The 13,548-nt window shown below is 46.2% G+C and overlaps 1 protein-coding gene across 4 annotated transcripts in view; it reads right to left on the reverse strand.

Annotated features, from left to right (window-relative positions):
- Positions 1 to 7,266: 7,266 nt before the first annotated feature.
- EEF2K (eukaryotic elongation factor 2 kinase) overlaps positions 7,267 to 13,548 on the reverse strand; it is a 53,279-nt gene continuing 46,997 nt past the window's right edge. For 3 of the 4 annotated variants that reach the window (XM_084773211.1, XM_084773213.1, XM_084773212.1), the window contains 3 exons: positions 12,237 to 12,361; positions 10,206 to 10,384; positions 7,267 to 7,500 (listed from right to left, as the gene is read on the reverse strand). In XM_084773211.1, coding sequence (XP_084629337.1) covers positions 7,391 to 7,500; positions 10,206 to 10,384; positions 12,237 to 12,361 — 414 coding nt within the window. In that variant the 3' untranslated portion in view covers positions 7,267 to 7,390. The remainder of the gene's footprint in view (positions 7,501 to 10,205; positions 10,385 to 12,236; positions 12,362 to 13,548) is intronic. The other variant, XR_014777458.1, reaches the window with a different exon arrangement.

The following is a 13,548-nucleotide window of genomic DNA, read 5'->3' on the forward strand; positions in this document are numbered from 1 at the left end:
ATTTCCTTCCAATAACATCTCTAATCTTTTTTTTTTTTTGTAAGATTTCTTTATTTATTATGTATACATTATCCTGCCTACAAGCCAGAAGAGGGCACCAGATCTCATTATAGATGGTTGTGAGCCACCATGTGGCTGCTGGGAATTGAACTCATGACCTTTGGAAGAGCAATCAGTGCTCTTAACCTCTGAGCCATCTCTCCAGCCCCCAACATCTCTCATCTTTATCTGTGTAAATCTGTAAGCAATATACAACCTGCTTTTCGGTGTTATCACAGGATACCAATGCCATGCTTAAGCTTTTCTCGGTCCATTATTATGTTTTTAAGACTATTATGCTAACTCATCCCATGCTATAAATAACCAATATTCATTTCTAAGTTTCCTGGACAATATAGTAGGAAATATCCCTGTATGTGGCTTCTAGTCTACCCAGGGACATTCTTCCATGTTTTCTACCAGAAATAAAATTACTGAATCATATGTACATTTTCTTGGCTGGAGGTGGATGACGGGGTCGAGGCAGGGTCTCTCTAAGCAACTCTGGCTGTCCTGGAATCCGCTATGTAGACCATGTTGGCCTGGAACTCAGTGAGATGCCCGCCTGCCTCTGCCTCCTCCCAGGCGCTGTGATTAAAAGCACCCTGCAGGTTACTATCACTGAGTCAATTTTGGTATGTCAAAGTCTGGGGGGAAACAAAGCCATTCACTTGGCTTTTCACATTTGCTGCTGTCTTTCATTACTCACTAGCATGTGTCGCACTCTTCTATTTACACCTACTTACACGTCCTTCCGCAGGCTCGGCTCAGCACGGTAACCCTGGGCGGCTCTGCTCACGTTTCTAGCCATGCCCTACCAAGCCACACAAACCTCATTTGGGGTTGGTACAATCCTGACATTTGAACATTTCATAGTTTTCTTCTCCTAAATCCTCTTTCGTCCCACGGGGTTGGGTGTGTGTGTGTGTGTGTGTGTGTGTGTGTGTGTGTGTGTGTTCTTGTCTTGTTTGTCTTTGTTTGTTTGTTTTACATCCTTCCGCCTTTAACAAGCTGCACAAAGATTTTGTGGTTCTGGAAGAGTTTGTTGCTTTTAAAAAATAAGGCAATTGGACTGGAGAGATGGCTCAGCGGTTTAGGGACACTGATTGTTCTTTCAGAGGTCATGAGTTCCGTTCCCAGCAACCACAGGGTGCCTCACAACCACTCATAACGTGATCTGATGCATACTATATACATAATAAGTATATCTTTTTTTAAAAAAAAATAAGGCAAGCATCTAGTGAAGAAACGGGTCAGGAGTCCGGGGCTGAATGGCCCTGAGATCAACAGATACCTCCGTCTGCCAGGATAGTTCATGGCCAGGAAGGACTGTTTGTGAGCTGTAACCTGGCCTTCAGAAGGGAACTGTGTCCCCAGTGTAGGACACCTGTGGGACTCTGTGTCCAGACCTCAAAAAGGGTCCTTGGTGGCAACTTTGTTCTAAACATCCTCCCAACACTACTTCTCTTATGAGGATCTGAATTAAGGCATCATCAGTGGTTGATTTGTTCATTTGAGTTCAGCTGGAATCAATCTCAGTAACTAGAAAGGAGACTTGAGGATGGCTAAGTGTTTCAGTTTTTGGATTTTGAAATATTTGCGCGCGTGCACACACACACACACACACACACACACACACACACACACACACACACACACACATCCTGAACACTCAATATGGCATATGCTTGTATGGTGAATTGTTGTTCCCAGGCTGGCTTTGAACTCCATATGTAGCTGAGAATGACTTTGACCTGATCCTCCCACACTTGTTTTCTTTTGTGAAGGGTGGTTGAGATAGGTTCTATGTAGCCCAGGCTGTCCTTGAACTCACAGAATCCCCCTGCCTCTGTCTCCGAGTGCTGGTGTTGGGATTAAAGGTGTGCACCACTCCACCTGGATGTTTTATGTGGTGCTGGGGATCTCTCCCTCCGCCCCCTCCTCCCTCCCTCCCTCTCCCTCCCTCCCTTAAAAAAATATATACATATATATAATCACAAAAACGTAATAAAAATGCTGCAGAAAAATGCTGTATGATGCACATACTGAGGGGACGGTGTTGTCTGTATGTCTAAGGAACTTGTGTTGGAAACACTTTCTGAGCTATATAGATGGTTGTGGGCTACTACGTGGGTGCTGGGAACTGAACCTGGTCCTCTGCAAAAGCAACAGGTGAGAAGCTACTGTCCACTCCTCAATGTGACCTTCACGTGCTAGCCTTGGGCTGTCTGCTCAGGGTGAGAATGGAGCTCTAAGTTGTCTGGGAAGTTCTGTGAGTGGGGAGGATTGGTAGCTGTGACCTTATCTGTGGGGTTCTACTGGGGATCAAGTCCTTGGTAAGTAAATTTCAGTTCATCAGATTCCCTTAGGGGTTCCTACACTTCTGCCCTTAAGCGTAAAGTTAGACAGACAATGCCTAGGACACAGGAATACTGACTCTGGAAATTTCTAGTCACTCCTCACAGCAAAGGACCTTCACTTTGCTAGGTCTGTGTGTTCCAGGTTGCAGGATGCTGGCGCCAACACAAAGGCTACAGGCAAACAGATCTGATCGACGTTTCAATGTTCTTTCTACTGGTCCACTGCTTTAAACTTAAAAGTAGTCGTTAAAGGTTTTTTGTGTTGTTTTCAAGACAAGATCTCACTGTGTAGTTGAGGTTGGCCTTAAACTCAGAATCCCCTGCTCTGGATTCTCAAGTGTTGGGGTTACATACATGAACCCCCATGCACAGCCTGTGGATTTTGGATCCAGCCTTTCTGGATCTGGTGATTGGGTGGCAGCTCATGCATTTTCCAGTCTCCAGAATTCTGTTGTTCACACCTTTGTCCTTAATGAGCTTGTCCCCAAAATATAATCTTAAAAAGTCCTCTATCATTGGGGATAGTGATTTAAATGTGCATGATCTAGTTATGCAGTTAAAGCTCAAATTTCTTAAAACCAAAAAAACCCGTTATCTTGAATCCAAATGATCATACCAGACACCCTTTAAGCTCTCCAAAAAACAAGACAAAACAAAAAAACAAAAACAAACAACCACCACCAAATGCACACAACTTTCTCAGAAGCTGATGAGAAATCTGTCTGCAGAGGCAATGAGTGTCCTGTTATAGATGGACAATCAAAAGCATTCACTTTTAAAAATATTTTTTATCCTATGTGCATTGATGTTTTGCTTGCAAGTCTGTGTGAGGATGTTGGGTCCTCTGGAAGTGGAGTTATAGACAGTTGTGAGCTGTTATGTGGTTGCTGGGAATTGAACCTGGGTCCTCTGGGAAAGCAGCCAGTGCTCTTAACTGCTGAGCCATCTCTCCAGCCCCTGCGTTCCCATATTTTATCTAAAGCAAACTGACAGCATAAGGGCCAGGTTTGGAAAGCTTTCTTTATTGGAATTTATTACAAATGTTAAAAATCAAGAGACATCACATTAGGTTTTTCTGCTATGTGTGAAAAGCTGGCATGGAGCCATGTTGGGCCCACACTCCAGGCAATGGAACTCATGTTGAAGGTGGGCATGGCTGGCCTTTGATCCATTAGCCCTGGGGCTTACTTCTGGCTACACACACACACACACACACACACACACACACACACATTCTCATAAGGAGGGAGATAAGTGGGTTTGAGACAGTACAGAAAGAAAAACTCTATTGGGGAAGATGAGCTGGAATCTGATACTTACACAAACTGCCCCCGTAATTCCAGCCAGTTGACCTGAGGTAAGCGATGAAATGAAGAGGCATGAGCCCAAGCAGGGGGAGGGGCATACTTGTCCCTCACTTCCCTGTCTCACATCCACCTCAAGCTGCACGTCCCTGTGTACATTTGTGAATTTGCAAACCACACTTGGTGACACAGAGGTGCTGGCATGAGGGACAACAAGGATGGATGGGGGAATCACTAGGCAACGAAGGCAGTTAGTTCACCTGGCCGGCTGGTCCCGCATGCATAGAGCAGGATTACTATAAAGCAGTGAGTCTAAGGATGTTTTTTTTCTCCCTTGCACCCATAAAGCCAGGACTGGGGCCCAAACCCAGAACTCTGGCTGTATGGTAGGCACATGCTCACCACTAACCCTATTTCAGTTCTCTGTCACCTGTAGCAAAATGGAATGGGCCATCGCATTACAGTTAAAAACACTTTTTATTCCCAGGATCCTCAGGAAACAGCAGCTCTCCCACTGGAGTCCTCTCTTCCTGACTTTGTCTTTGAGATGAAGGTACCACATGTCAATCACACCCACTAATCTAATGGCTATTACCTGCTTCAAGCACTGGAAGACAGAACTGATAACAAATGCCAGGCACTGGTATCTCCCTCCCTGAGCTAGATCTGGTTGGTTTATTTTTTGTTTTGTTTTGAGACGTTTTCTCTGTGTATAGACCTGACTGTCCTGGAACTCACTCTGTAGACCAGGCTGGACTCAAATTCACAGAGATCCACCTGCCTCTGCATTCCCAAGTGTTGGAATTAAAGGTGCATGCCACCAGCACACCTGGCGTAGCTGGTTTTGTCATGCCCAGCATATGTGGAACAAGGATATGTCCTGAGCAGCTCCTTGAAGGTGTTTAGGAGAAATGGCATTTCTGAAGGAAAACCTCAATATCTTGCAAGTTGAGCTATAAATATATACATCATATATATATTATATATATATATATATATATATATATATATATATATATATATATTTTTTTTTTTTTTTTACCAAGACACTCTCATTCTGTAACTCAGCTGTGACATGAAGTCATTATTGGCCTGGCATGAAACTTATGGCAACCCCGCCACCTCAGCATCATCCCAAGTGCTGTTCTGATTACAGCTTTGAACCGCCTTTAGAAAAAAATGGTTTAGTCTTGTATTATGTGCATTGGTGCTTTGTGCCTGCAAGTTTGATCCCCTAGAACTGGAGTTACAGACAGGGAGAGCTGCCATGTGGGTGCTGGGAACTGACCCTGGGTTCCCTGGAGGAATAGCCAGTACTCTAAACCTGAGCATCTCTTCAGACCACCAGGGCTTTCTGCTTTATGGAGTCTTAGTACATCATCCAGGCTGGCTTCAAACTCACCCTTAACCCCATCTCATTAAGTTTCTCTGTCACATGTAGCAAAATGGAATGAGCCATCATATTACAGTTAAATGCTCTCATCCCAGGATCCTCAGCCTCAGCCTCCAAGGGCCAATATCACACAGCAAGCTCTCAAAGCTCCGTTTTCGTTTGCAAGGGTTCTTAAAGCAGCATTTGCTTAGCTGTGCACCAAGCTATCCCAGCCAACCTCTCAGAGAATACCAGCTGCGTTAGCTTCAAATATAACTCCCAGAATCTTGTAACTTGTGGGTGGATGAAAGGAGTCATTTTTCATTTCTCTTAAAGCTTTATTATTTGTGCATGTGTGTGCATGTGTGTGTAGGGGGTCACCTGAGACACGCCACACAGGTGAAGATCAGAGGGCAATTTGCAGGAGTCTGTTCCTTCCTTCCACACGCGGGTCCCAGGGACAGAGCAGATTGTTGGGCTCGGCTCGGTAGGTGCTATACCCACTGAGCCATCTTGCCAGTTCTTTTTGTTGTTTGCTTGCTTGTTTTTGGGTCAGAGTCTTATTATATGGCCCAGGCTGGCCTCAAACTTGGATCCTTCTGCTTCTACTACCTGGATGCTCGGATTACAGGTGTGCACCATGGCTCCCAGGCCCCAAGATTCTGTTGACTCTTGATTTTTTTCCTCAGGGGACCTACACTCTAGACTCTAGAATCTAATGCTTCTACAAGTTGCTGACTGGGCAGATTCCACAGTGAAATCCTAAAAAGGCCCGTTTTAATGAGCAGGTAAGAATGGCTTCTTGGTTGCACTCTGTTTTTCTCTGTTTTTAAAACAAAGATAGAGGATGCTCTAAGATCCATGGAAGACCAAAGTGGGCCATTTCCTTGGCTATTTGGGACACCACCTGAAACCACACTCCCAGTAAATCTGAATTTGTTTGTGTTTTTCAAGACAGGGTTTCTCTGTGTTGCCATGGCTGTAAACCAGGCTGGCCTGGAACTCACAGAGACCCTGCCTGCCTCTGACTCCTGAGGGCTGGGATTAAAGGCATAGGCCACCACTGTCTGGCAAATCTGAACTTCTTTTAAAGAGAAAGCTCACTAAAGCCTCAGCCTGGCCCTGGGGAAATGCCCAGAACCACGAAGTGTTTACACTTTTGTCCCCTCAATCTCAAACATTGTAGATGAATCCTAAGGGGCTGCAGCTGAAAGCCACTTGCTGAAGACAAGTAAAATCTGGCTTCAAGCAGAAAATGCCAAGGACAGCAGGCAGAGCACAGAATCTACAAAACATCACACTAAGAAACAACCATGGAATTTTGCACAGGGATGCTACAGTCCCACAGTGGGTGTGGCCATGGAGTGTAGACAGCACTTCTGTTTGGAGGAAGCTTGCCCAGCTCGTAAGCCATGGTCTTACTGTGAAAGCTTTGAGGTATATCTGCTTCCAAATCCAGTGATGCAGGACTCAGAGGTAGTAAAAACATGTGTATAAAGACCAAACCTGTTTTATAAAATCTACAGTAGGAAACATGCTTTTAAAAATGGAATTTGGCTGGATGCCATGAAGTCAGGTGCACAGTGGGAGGACATTAAGTTAAAAACTTATGCAATAATTTCCCCAGGGTATGAAGGAGCCTGGGTATTGAACAATCTCACATCCACTGGGGGGGAAAACACCACACACATGTCTCAAAACTTAAAGGAAGACCCTATAGAAAGTTAATAGAGACCTGGCGTGGTGGCGCATGCCTTAAATCCCAGCACTTGGGAGGCAGAGGCAGGTGGATCACTGTGTGTACAAGGCCAGCCTGGTCTACAAATCGAGTCCAGAACAGCCAAGATAACACAGAGAAAGCCTGTCTCAAAAAACCAAAAACAAAAGAAAGTTACTAGAAAGCTCTCCACTCTCCAGCTGCCTGGCCTGGAGACCCTGAGATGTGAGGCCAGCCGGCAAAGGCTGGCAAGATAGGCCCTGATATTGTCTGCTCATTCAAACAGAAAGACACTTTCTTACATCTCAGAACAAAAAAAAAAAAAAGAAAAGAAAAGAAAAGAAAAATGGACCTCAAAAAAAAAAAAAGGTGATTCAGTAGGTTGCATCTTTAAACCCCACTCCTCCAAAATACCACTTCTAAAGGGCAGTTATAGTGTCTCTGCCAGTTGCAAAGACTTTGTCAAGAGTCAAATGAAATACAAAAGTGAATTTATAGCATAGTAAAATGACTTTTCCTCTCCCAGAAGAAACCAGTCCCATTCCCCCAACCCCAGCCCTTCTCCTCGGGACTGGCTGGCAGTGATCTTATGGGACTGTTATTCCTCCATTTGCGCCCACGCCTCTTCTGCCTTCTCATAGTACTGGTTGGCTAGCCGGCCCTTCATGGCTTCCATCGCTGCCTCAGCTGCCTGGGTGTACAGGTCACCTGAAAGAGAACGAAGCGGGGCACAAAGAAGTGAGCCACTTATCTTCGTCAAGCTAGCACACTCATCTCATCCAAGAGAGATCTGAGGTTTCTATAGCAGCCCAACCTGTGTGATCCAAGTCACGTGTGCAAAGACCTGTGCTGCCAGCCCGATGTCCTGCGTTCCATCCCTAAGACCAACATGGCAGAAGGAGAGAATGAAGCCCCAAAGGCTGTCCTCTGATCTCCACACAGATGATAAAAATACTTTCATAAAGGGAATGAGCCAGGTGAGGTAGCGCATGCCCGCACTCACCGTGTCAGCTGAGACATATTCGTAAGCAGCTGGCTTACACAAGACCTTGTCTCAAAACAGAAAGCTGGGATGAGAGACTATAAATTCTACCCTGAAAATTTACCATAAAGGAAGCCAGACACAAAAGGCCACGTATTGTACTCGTAAACTGAACAGGCCAATCCTCAGAGACCGAGAGTAGCTTCTTGATTGCTGAGAAGGGTGAGAGGGTGTGGAGGTGACTGCTAACTAGTACAGGCCTCCCTTTAGGGCGTGCGGATGTGTGAGGTGAGATAATAGTGAGGGGAGATGAAGTGGTATGAAGATCTCAGCTTCATTTTTATTATTTTGTTTTTTTGTTTTATGTGTAGTCCAGGCTGGCCTCGAACTCGTGATCCTCCTGCCTCTGCCTCCTTCAGCAAATCCTACCAGTGTGCGCCACCACAACCGGCTCGGCTTCATTTTTAAACCTGCCCATAAATCCTAATATATAGTTGTCCCTTGTGAGGAGGGGGTTGGTTCCAGGAGCCACCAAGGATAGCAAAAAAAGTCATAGTGTGTCATGCTTACATATGGCCTATGCATCTTCACCCATTTGCTCCGACCATCTCTGGATTACTTGGAATGCCAAACCCAATGCAGGTGTGCCACATACAGCGATGTGCTGCTTAGGGAATGTTGTGGCTTGAATGAAATTATCTCCCACAGGCTCATGGGCTTGAACATTGGTCCTCAGCTGGTGTTGCTACTTGGGAGGTAGAGCCTTATGGGAGGAAGTACGTCAGCTTTGAGGTTTTATAGCCTGCCCCACTTCCTCGTTTCCCTCTCTGCTTCCTGCGTGGGTGAAATGGGGTCTCTGGCTCTTGATGCCGCACTTTCCCACCACAAGGGACTGCAAGCAAAATCCCCTCTGGATGAGTAAACCAAAGTGAGTCTTTTCATCCTTACGTTGTTTTTTCAGGGTAGTATATCAGAGCAATGGAAAAGTAACAAATATGGAGAAGCATAGCAATAAAAGTCTATGTATCATCAGTTACAGATGCAAGTTATTTTTGCTTTTTTTTTTTGAGACAGGGTCTATGCAGCCCAGACTGGCCTGAACCTTTCATCAGCCTCCTCAGTGGCGGGGTTACAGGTGTGCACCATCACAACAAGCTTTACATGTGCAACTTTAAAAAGTGTATCTTTCGGGGAGGCTGGTGAGATGGTTCACAAGCCTGACAACTTGACCTTGAGCTGGGACTGACGTGGTAGTAAGAAAGGGACTCCCCTACACTGTCCTGTGGAATATACATGCATACACAAACACACAACATAAGTAACGATAGTAAATCTCCTTGTCTATGGATGCAGAGCTTGTGAATTGGGAGGGACAACTATTCTTCCTTAATTTATATACACATTTGTTTGTTTGCTTCGAGGTAGGGTTTCTCTGTGTAGCCTTGGCTGTCCTAGGCTCGCCTTGTAGACCAGGCTGGCCTGGAGCTCACAGAGATCTGCCTGTCTTTGCCTCCGGGTGCTGGGATTAAAAGCGTGCGCACCAACCACCTCCTGGCCGACATCTTGATGTTTACTTGGGTGTTGGGGTCCAAATTCAGGTTGCTATGCTTGAGCTCTTGCATGATGTTAGCATGTGGGAGGTGGAGACAAAAGGATCAGAAATTCAAGGCCATTCTTAGCCACACAGTTCAAGGCCCACCTGGCCTACATGAGATTCTGCCTCAAATAAATAAATAAGATGAAAACGAAAAGGTTGAGGACTGGGAAAGTGGTTCAGGAGTTAACAGTAAAAGGCCAGCGTTGAGTTCCCAACACTCATGTTAGGCAGCTGCCAATCACCTATAATTCCAGCTGCAGGGTACCAGACATGCTCTTCTGGCCTCCTCAAGTTCCTCCCTATCTCCCCTACACATACACACGCCCCTAAAAAAATTAAGTAAATCTTGCTGGGCATAGTGGCGCATACCTCAGATCTGCACTCCGGAGGCAGGTAGCTCAATGTGAGTTCAAGGCCAGCCTGATCTATATGATGAGCTACAGGCCAGCCAAGCCTACACAGTCAGAGCATCTTAAAAAAAAAAAAAAAGCTCAGCAGCTAAGAGTATCTGCTGTTCTTGCAAAGGACCCAGGTTCGATTCCCAGCACCCACATGGCAGCTCACAACTGCCTATTAACTCCAGTTCCAGAGGATCCAACTCTCCTCTGGCCTCTGAAGGGTACCAGGTGCACAGGTGGGACACACATGTAGGTAAATACTCATACATATAAAATAAGATATGATAAAGTAAAATTAAAATGTTCATCTGCATACTGGCTCCACAAAGCCCCCTACTGCAGAAAGGGACTCATCTGGTAACTTGTCCTAGTTCCTCTGGGATGAGAACGAGAGACCTTCACCAGCCCTTAGCCCATGGAAAATCATGGGCCTCACCTGATCTTTGGGGGTTCTTGTCCAGCCCAAATCCCCCAGTGAGCAGCATTTCAGCCCCCCTGGCCAGCAGTGCATACTGAGGCTCGTCCTGTATCCCATCGTACTCTCCGCCTTCATCACAGTCAGTTGTCTCCAGGGCTGTGTTGTACCAGCGTAAGGCTTCCGACCAGTCTTGACACCTTGCCAGGAGACACAGAGGGGAGAGGGCTATCACCCTGGCAACGGGGTGGGAAGGCAGAGGACCACTGTGGACGAGGGCAAGCCTGGGGTCCCTCCCGGACCACCACCTCTGATCCATAAACTACAATACCGAAGGCTACAACATCTAAGGGACATTTTCATATTGTAGACTTTTTATGGGTTTTTTTTCCTTTGTTTGTTTGTTTTTCCAAGACAGGGTTTTTCTGTGTAGCCTTGGCTGTCCTCGAACTCACAGTGATCCGCCTGCCTCTGCCTCCCAAGTGCTGGGATTAAAGGCGTGCACCCTCATGCCTGGCTTATGTTTTGTTTTGCTTTTTAATTCAGATTTATGTGTCCCTGAGTGTATACGTGGCTGTACATGGCGGCCAAAAGCCTGAAGCTAGAGTTACACGTGGCTGTGAGTTTCTTGTTGTGGGTGCTGTGAACCAAATTTGCCTCGAACTCACAGAGATCCACCTGCCTCTGCCTCCCACACGCTGGGATTACAGGCGTGCGCCACTGTGCCCAGCTTCAGTTTCTAATTTTTAAAGGGATCTTTCCTTAACAAAATTGGTACAGTATGACAACTCTTTCACCAATGGAAGGAGAACACCTTGGGGAAGGGTCACAATCATCTAGGAAAGCACCTAATGTGGAGCTAGACGCTGTGGGGCCGATGTCCCTGCTGTGTTGCCCTTTACCTGAGTAGCAGAAAGAGGAGAGGTGAGAGATGCTGCAGAAGCCTCTGGAACAGTGGTTCTCAGCCTTCCTAATACCCTTTAATACCGTTCCTCATGTTGTGGTGACCCCAGCCATAAACTTATTTTCATTGTTATTTTATAATTGTAATTTTGCTACTGCTATGAATTGGAATGTAAATATCTAAGTTTTCTGATGGTCTTGGATGACCCCTGTGAAAGGGTTGTTTGACCCCAAGAATTGAGGACCATCTGAACTAACAGTGGTAGGCCAGACCCCCATTTCTTTCTCTAGTAACAGGTCTACGTAAGCTAGTCTTGCTTATGATGGCTCATGCTTCTGCCTCAGCACCCCAGGGACCAAGAACTACAGGCCACCACAGTCAGCCCCCTCAGGCTGTGCCCGTGACAGCCAGCCCTGCAGTCCACTGCACACAGAGACTATCTCTCAGCCTGGATCACCAGCTCCCTCACTCACATAGGCCAAACTGCCAAGGGGCCACCTGGGTCCCAGCCAAAGTTTCGCAACACAAACCACAGAGCAGCTGGCTGCTTCTCTCTGGGTGTCACTGATCTGAGGGATTATTCACAGTCTATTGCTAAAGAGCGAGAAAAAGTCTGACAGAAGGGCTCAGGGCGTCCTGAAGCATGCTGACAACAGCAGTTCTAGGAGACTTTAGTCCTGACTGCCTGGTCTTGGCTTCCTCCACCTTCCACTCTTCAATACTGCATCATCCGAAAACAATCAAAACAAGAGCAGGACAGGGCAGTTAAAAAAAACCCCAAATTATATTCTCTACAGACAATCATATTGAACTACATAATCTTTCTGATTTTTTTTTCCCCTAAGCAAATCTTTACAGGTGCTGGCAAAAAGGCTGCCATCTATAGCCTGCTTTCTGCTTCCAGCACTGTGTGTGCGGAAGATATTTAATCTTCACAGGACCATGACTAGAGACAGATGTTATCATTAGTCCTAATTTAACAAATGAAGAAACTATGGCCAGGGAGGTAAAGCCACTTGTTGAAGGTCACTCTATTGGTAAACAGGCAGAGCCAAGGCTAGAACCCGGGGGTCTGTCCTGAATGAAAAGGAAAAGCATCCCATGTGGCCCAGATCACCCCAACATTACCTAGGTGACAGCCACAGTACCTGTCTGGGCTGAGGTTCAGGCCCGTGTCAAAAGCTCGGGCCACTAGGATCATGGAGTGCCTGTCACCAGCTTCTGCCGCCTTCAGTAAATAATCAAAGCCTTTTGTCTTGTTCTCTTCTGTCTCCTGCCAAAGAGCAAGGGCACAGACAGCAAATGAGTGTGTGTGTGAGACTGCAAGGACTTCCTGTCAGTCTCTAGTTCCTTTAGTTGTGAGAGTTCTGGGCTGGGACCGCCATAGAGCGTGTCCATGGCTGTTAGTATGTTGATGGACAGGTTCAGCTATCCCTACCATCAAGTTAAGAAACTAAGTTTTTGGGGCTGGAGAGATGGCTCAGCAGTTAAGAGCACTGACTGCTCTTCCAAAGGACCCGGGTTCAAGTCCCAGCACCCACATGGCAGCTGACAACTGTCTGTAACCCTAAGATCTGATACCCTCACACAGACATATATGCAGGCAAAACCACCAATGCACATACAATAAAAGTAAATAAATTATTTTAAAAAAAAAGAAAGAAAAAGAAACTAAATTTTAGCCAGTGATAGTGGTACATGCCTTTTAATCTCAGCAGGCAGGCGGATCTCTGAGTTTGAGGCCAGCCTGGTCTACAGAGTGAGTTCCAGGACAGCCAAGGCAGAGAAATCCTGTCTCAAAGAACCTAAACAATCAGTCAGACAAACAAATAACAATTTGCTAGGTATACTGGCTTTCACCTTTAAACCTACCACTCGGGAGGCAGAAGCAGGAGATCTCTGAGTTTGAGAGCAGTCTGGTCTACAGTGACAGTTCCAGGACAGCCAAGGCTATACAAAGACACCCTGTCCCAATCAATCAATCAGTCAACCAATCCCCTAAATTTCTATTATGTTTACTTATTTACCATGAAATAGCTTGCATGTGTCACAGTGCTGGCCTTTCCTACACATACCGATGTCAGCCATCACGGAGACTGTCATACATGTAGCCCAGCCTGGCCCCAAACTCATGATCTTCCTGTTTTAGACCCCTGGGTGCTGGGATTACAAGTGTGAACCACCAAGTCTGTCTGCCCACAAAAAGCCTCCAGCTGAAGCTTGGCATAGCAGCACGCACCTATACTCCCAGCACTCAGGAGGCAGAGGCAGGCAAATCTCTGTGTGAGTTTTGGGCCTGCCTGGTCTACACAGTGAGTTCCAGGACAGTTAGAACTACACTGCCAGGCCCTGTTCTGAAAAACAAACAAAACAAAACAAATCCTCCAGCAGGTGACCACGAGGATGGGGGCCGGAAGTGAGGGAGTGGCTGAGCCCTTCGCTTTAGGGTGGGTCCACACA

This window comes from Acomys minous (genome assembly GCF_964271855.1).
Source record: "Acomys minous genome assembly, chromosome: 2".
Taxonomy (NCBI): Eukaryota; Metazoa; Chordata; class Mammalia; order Rodentia; family Muridae; genus Acomys; species Acomys minous.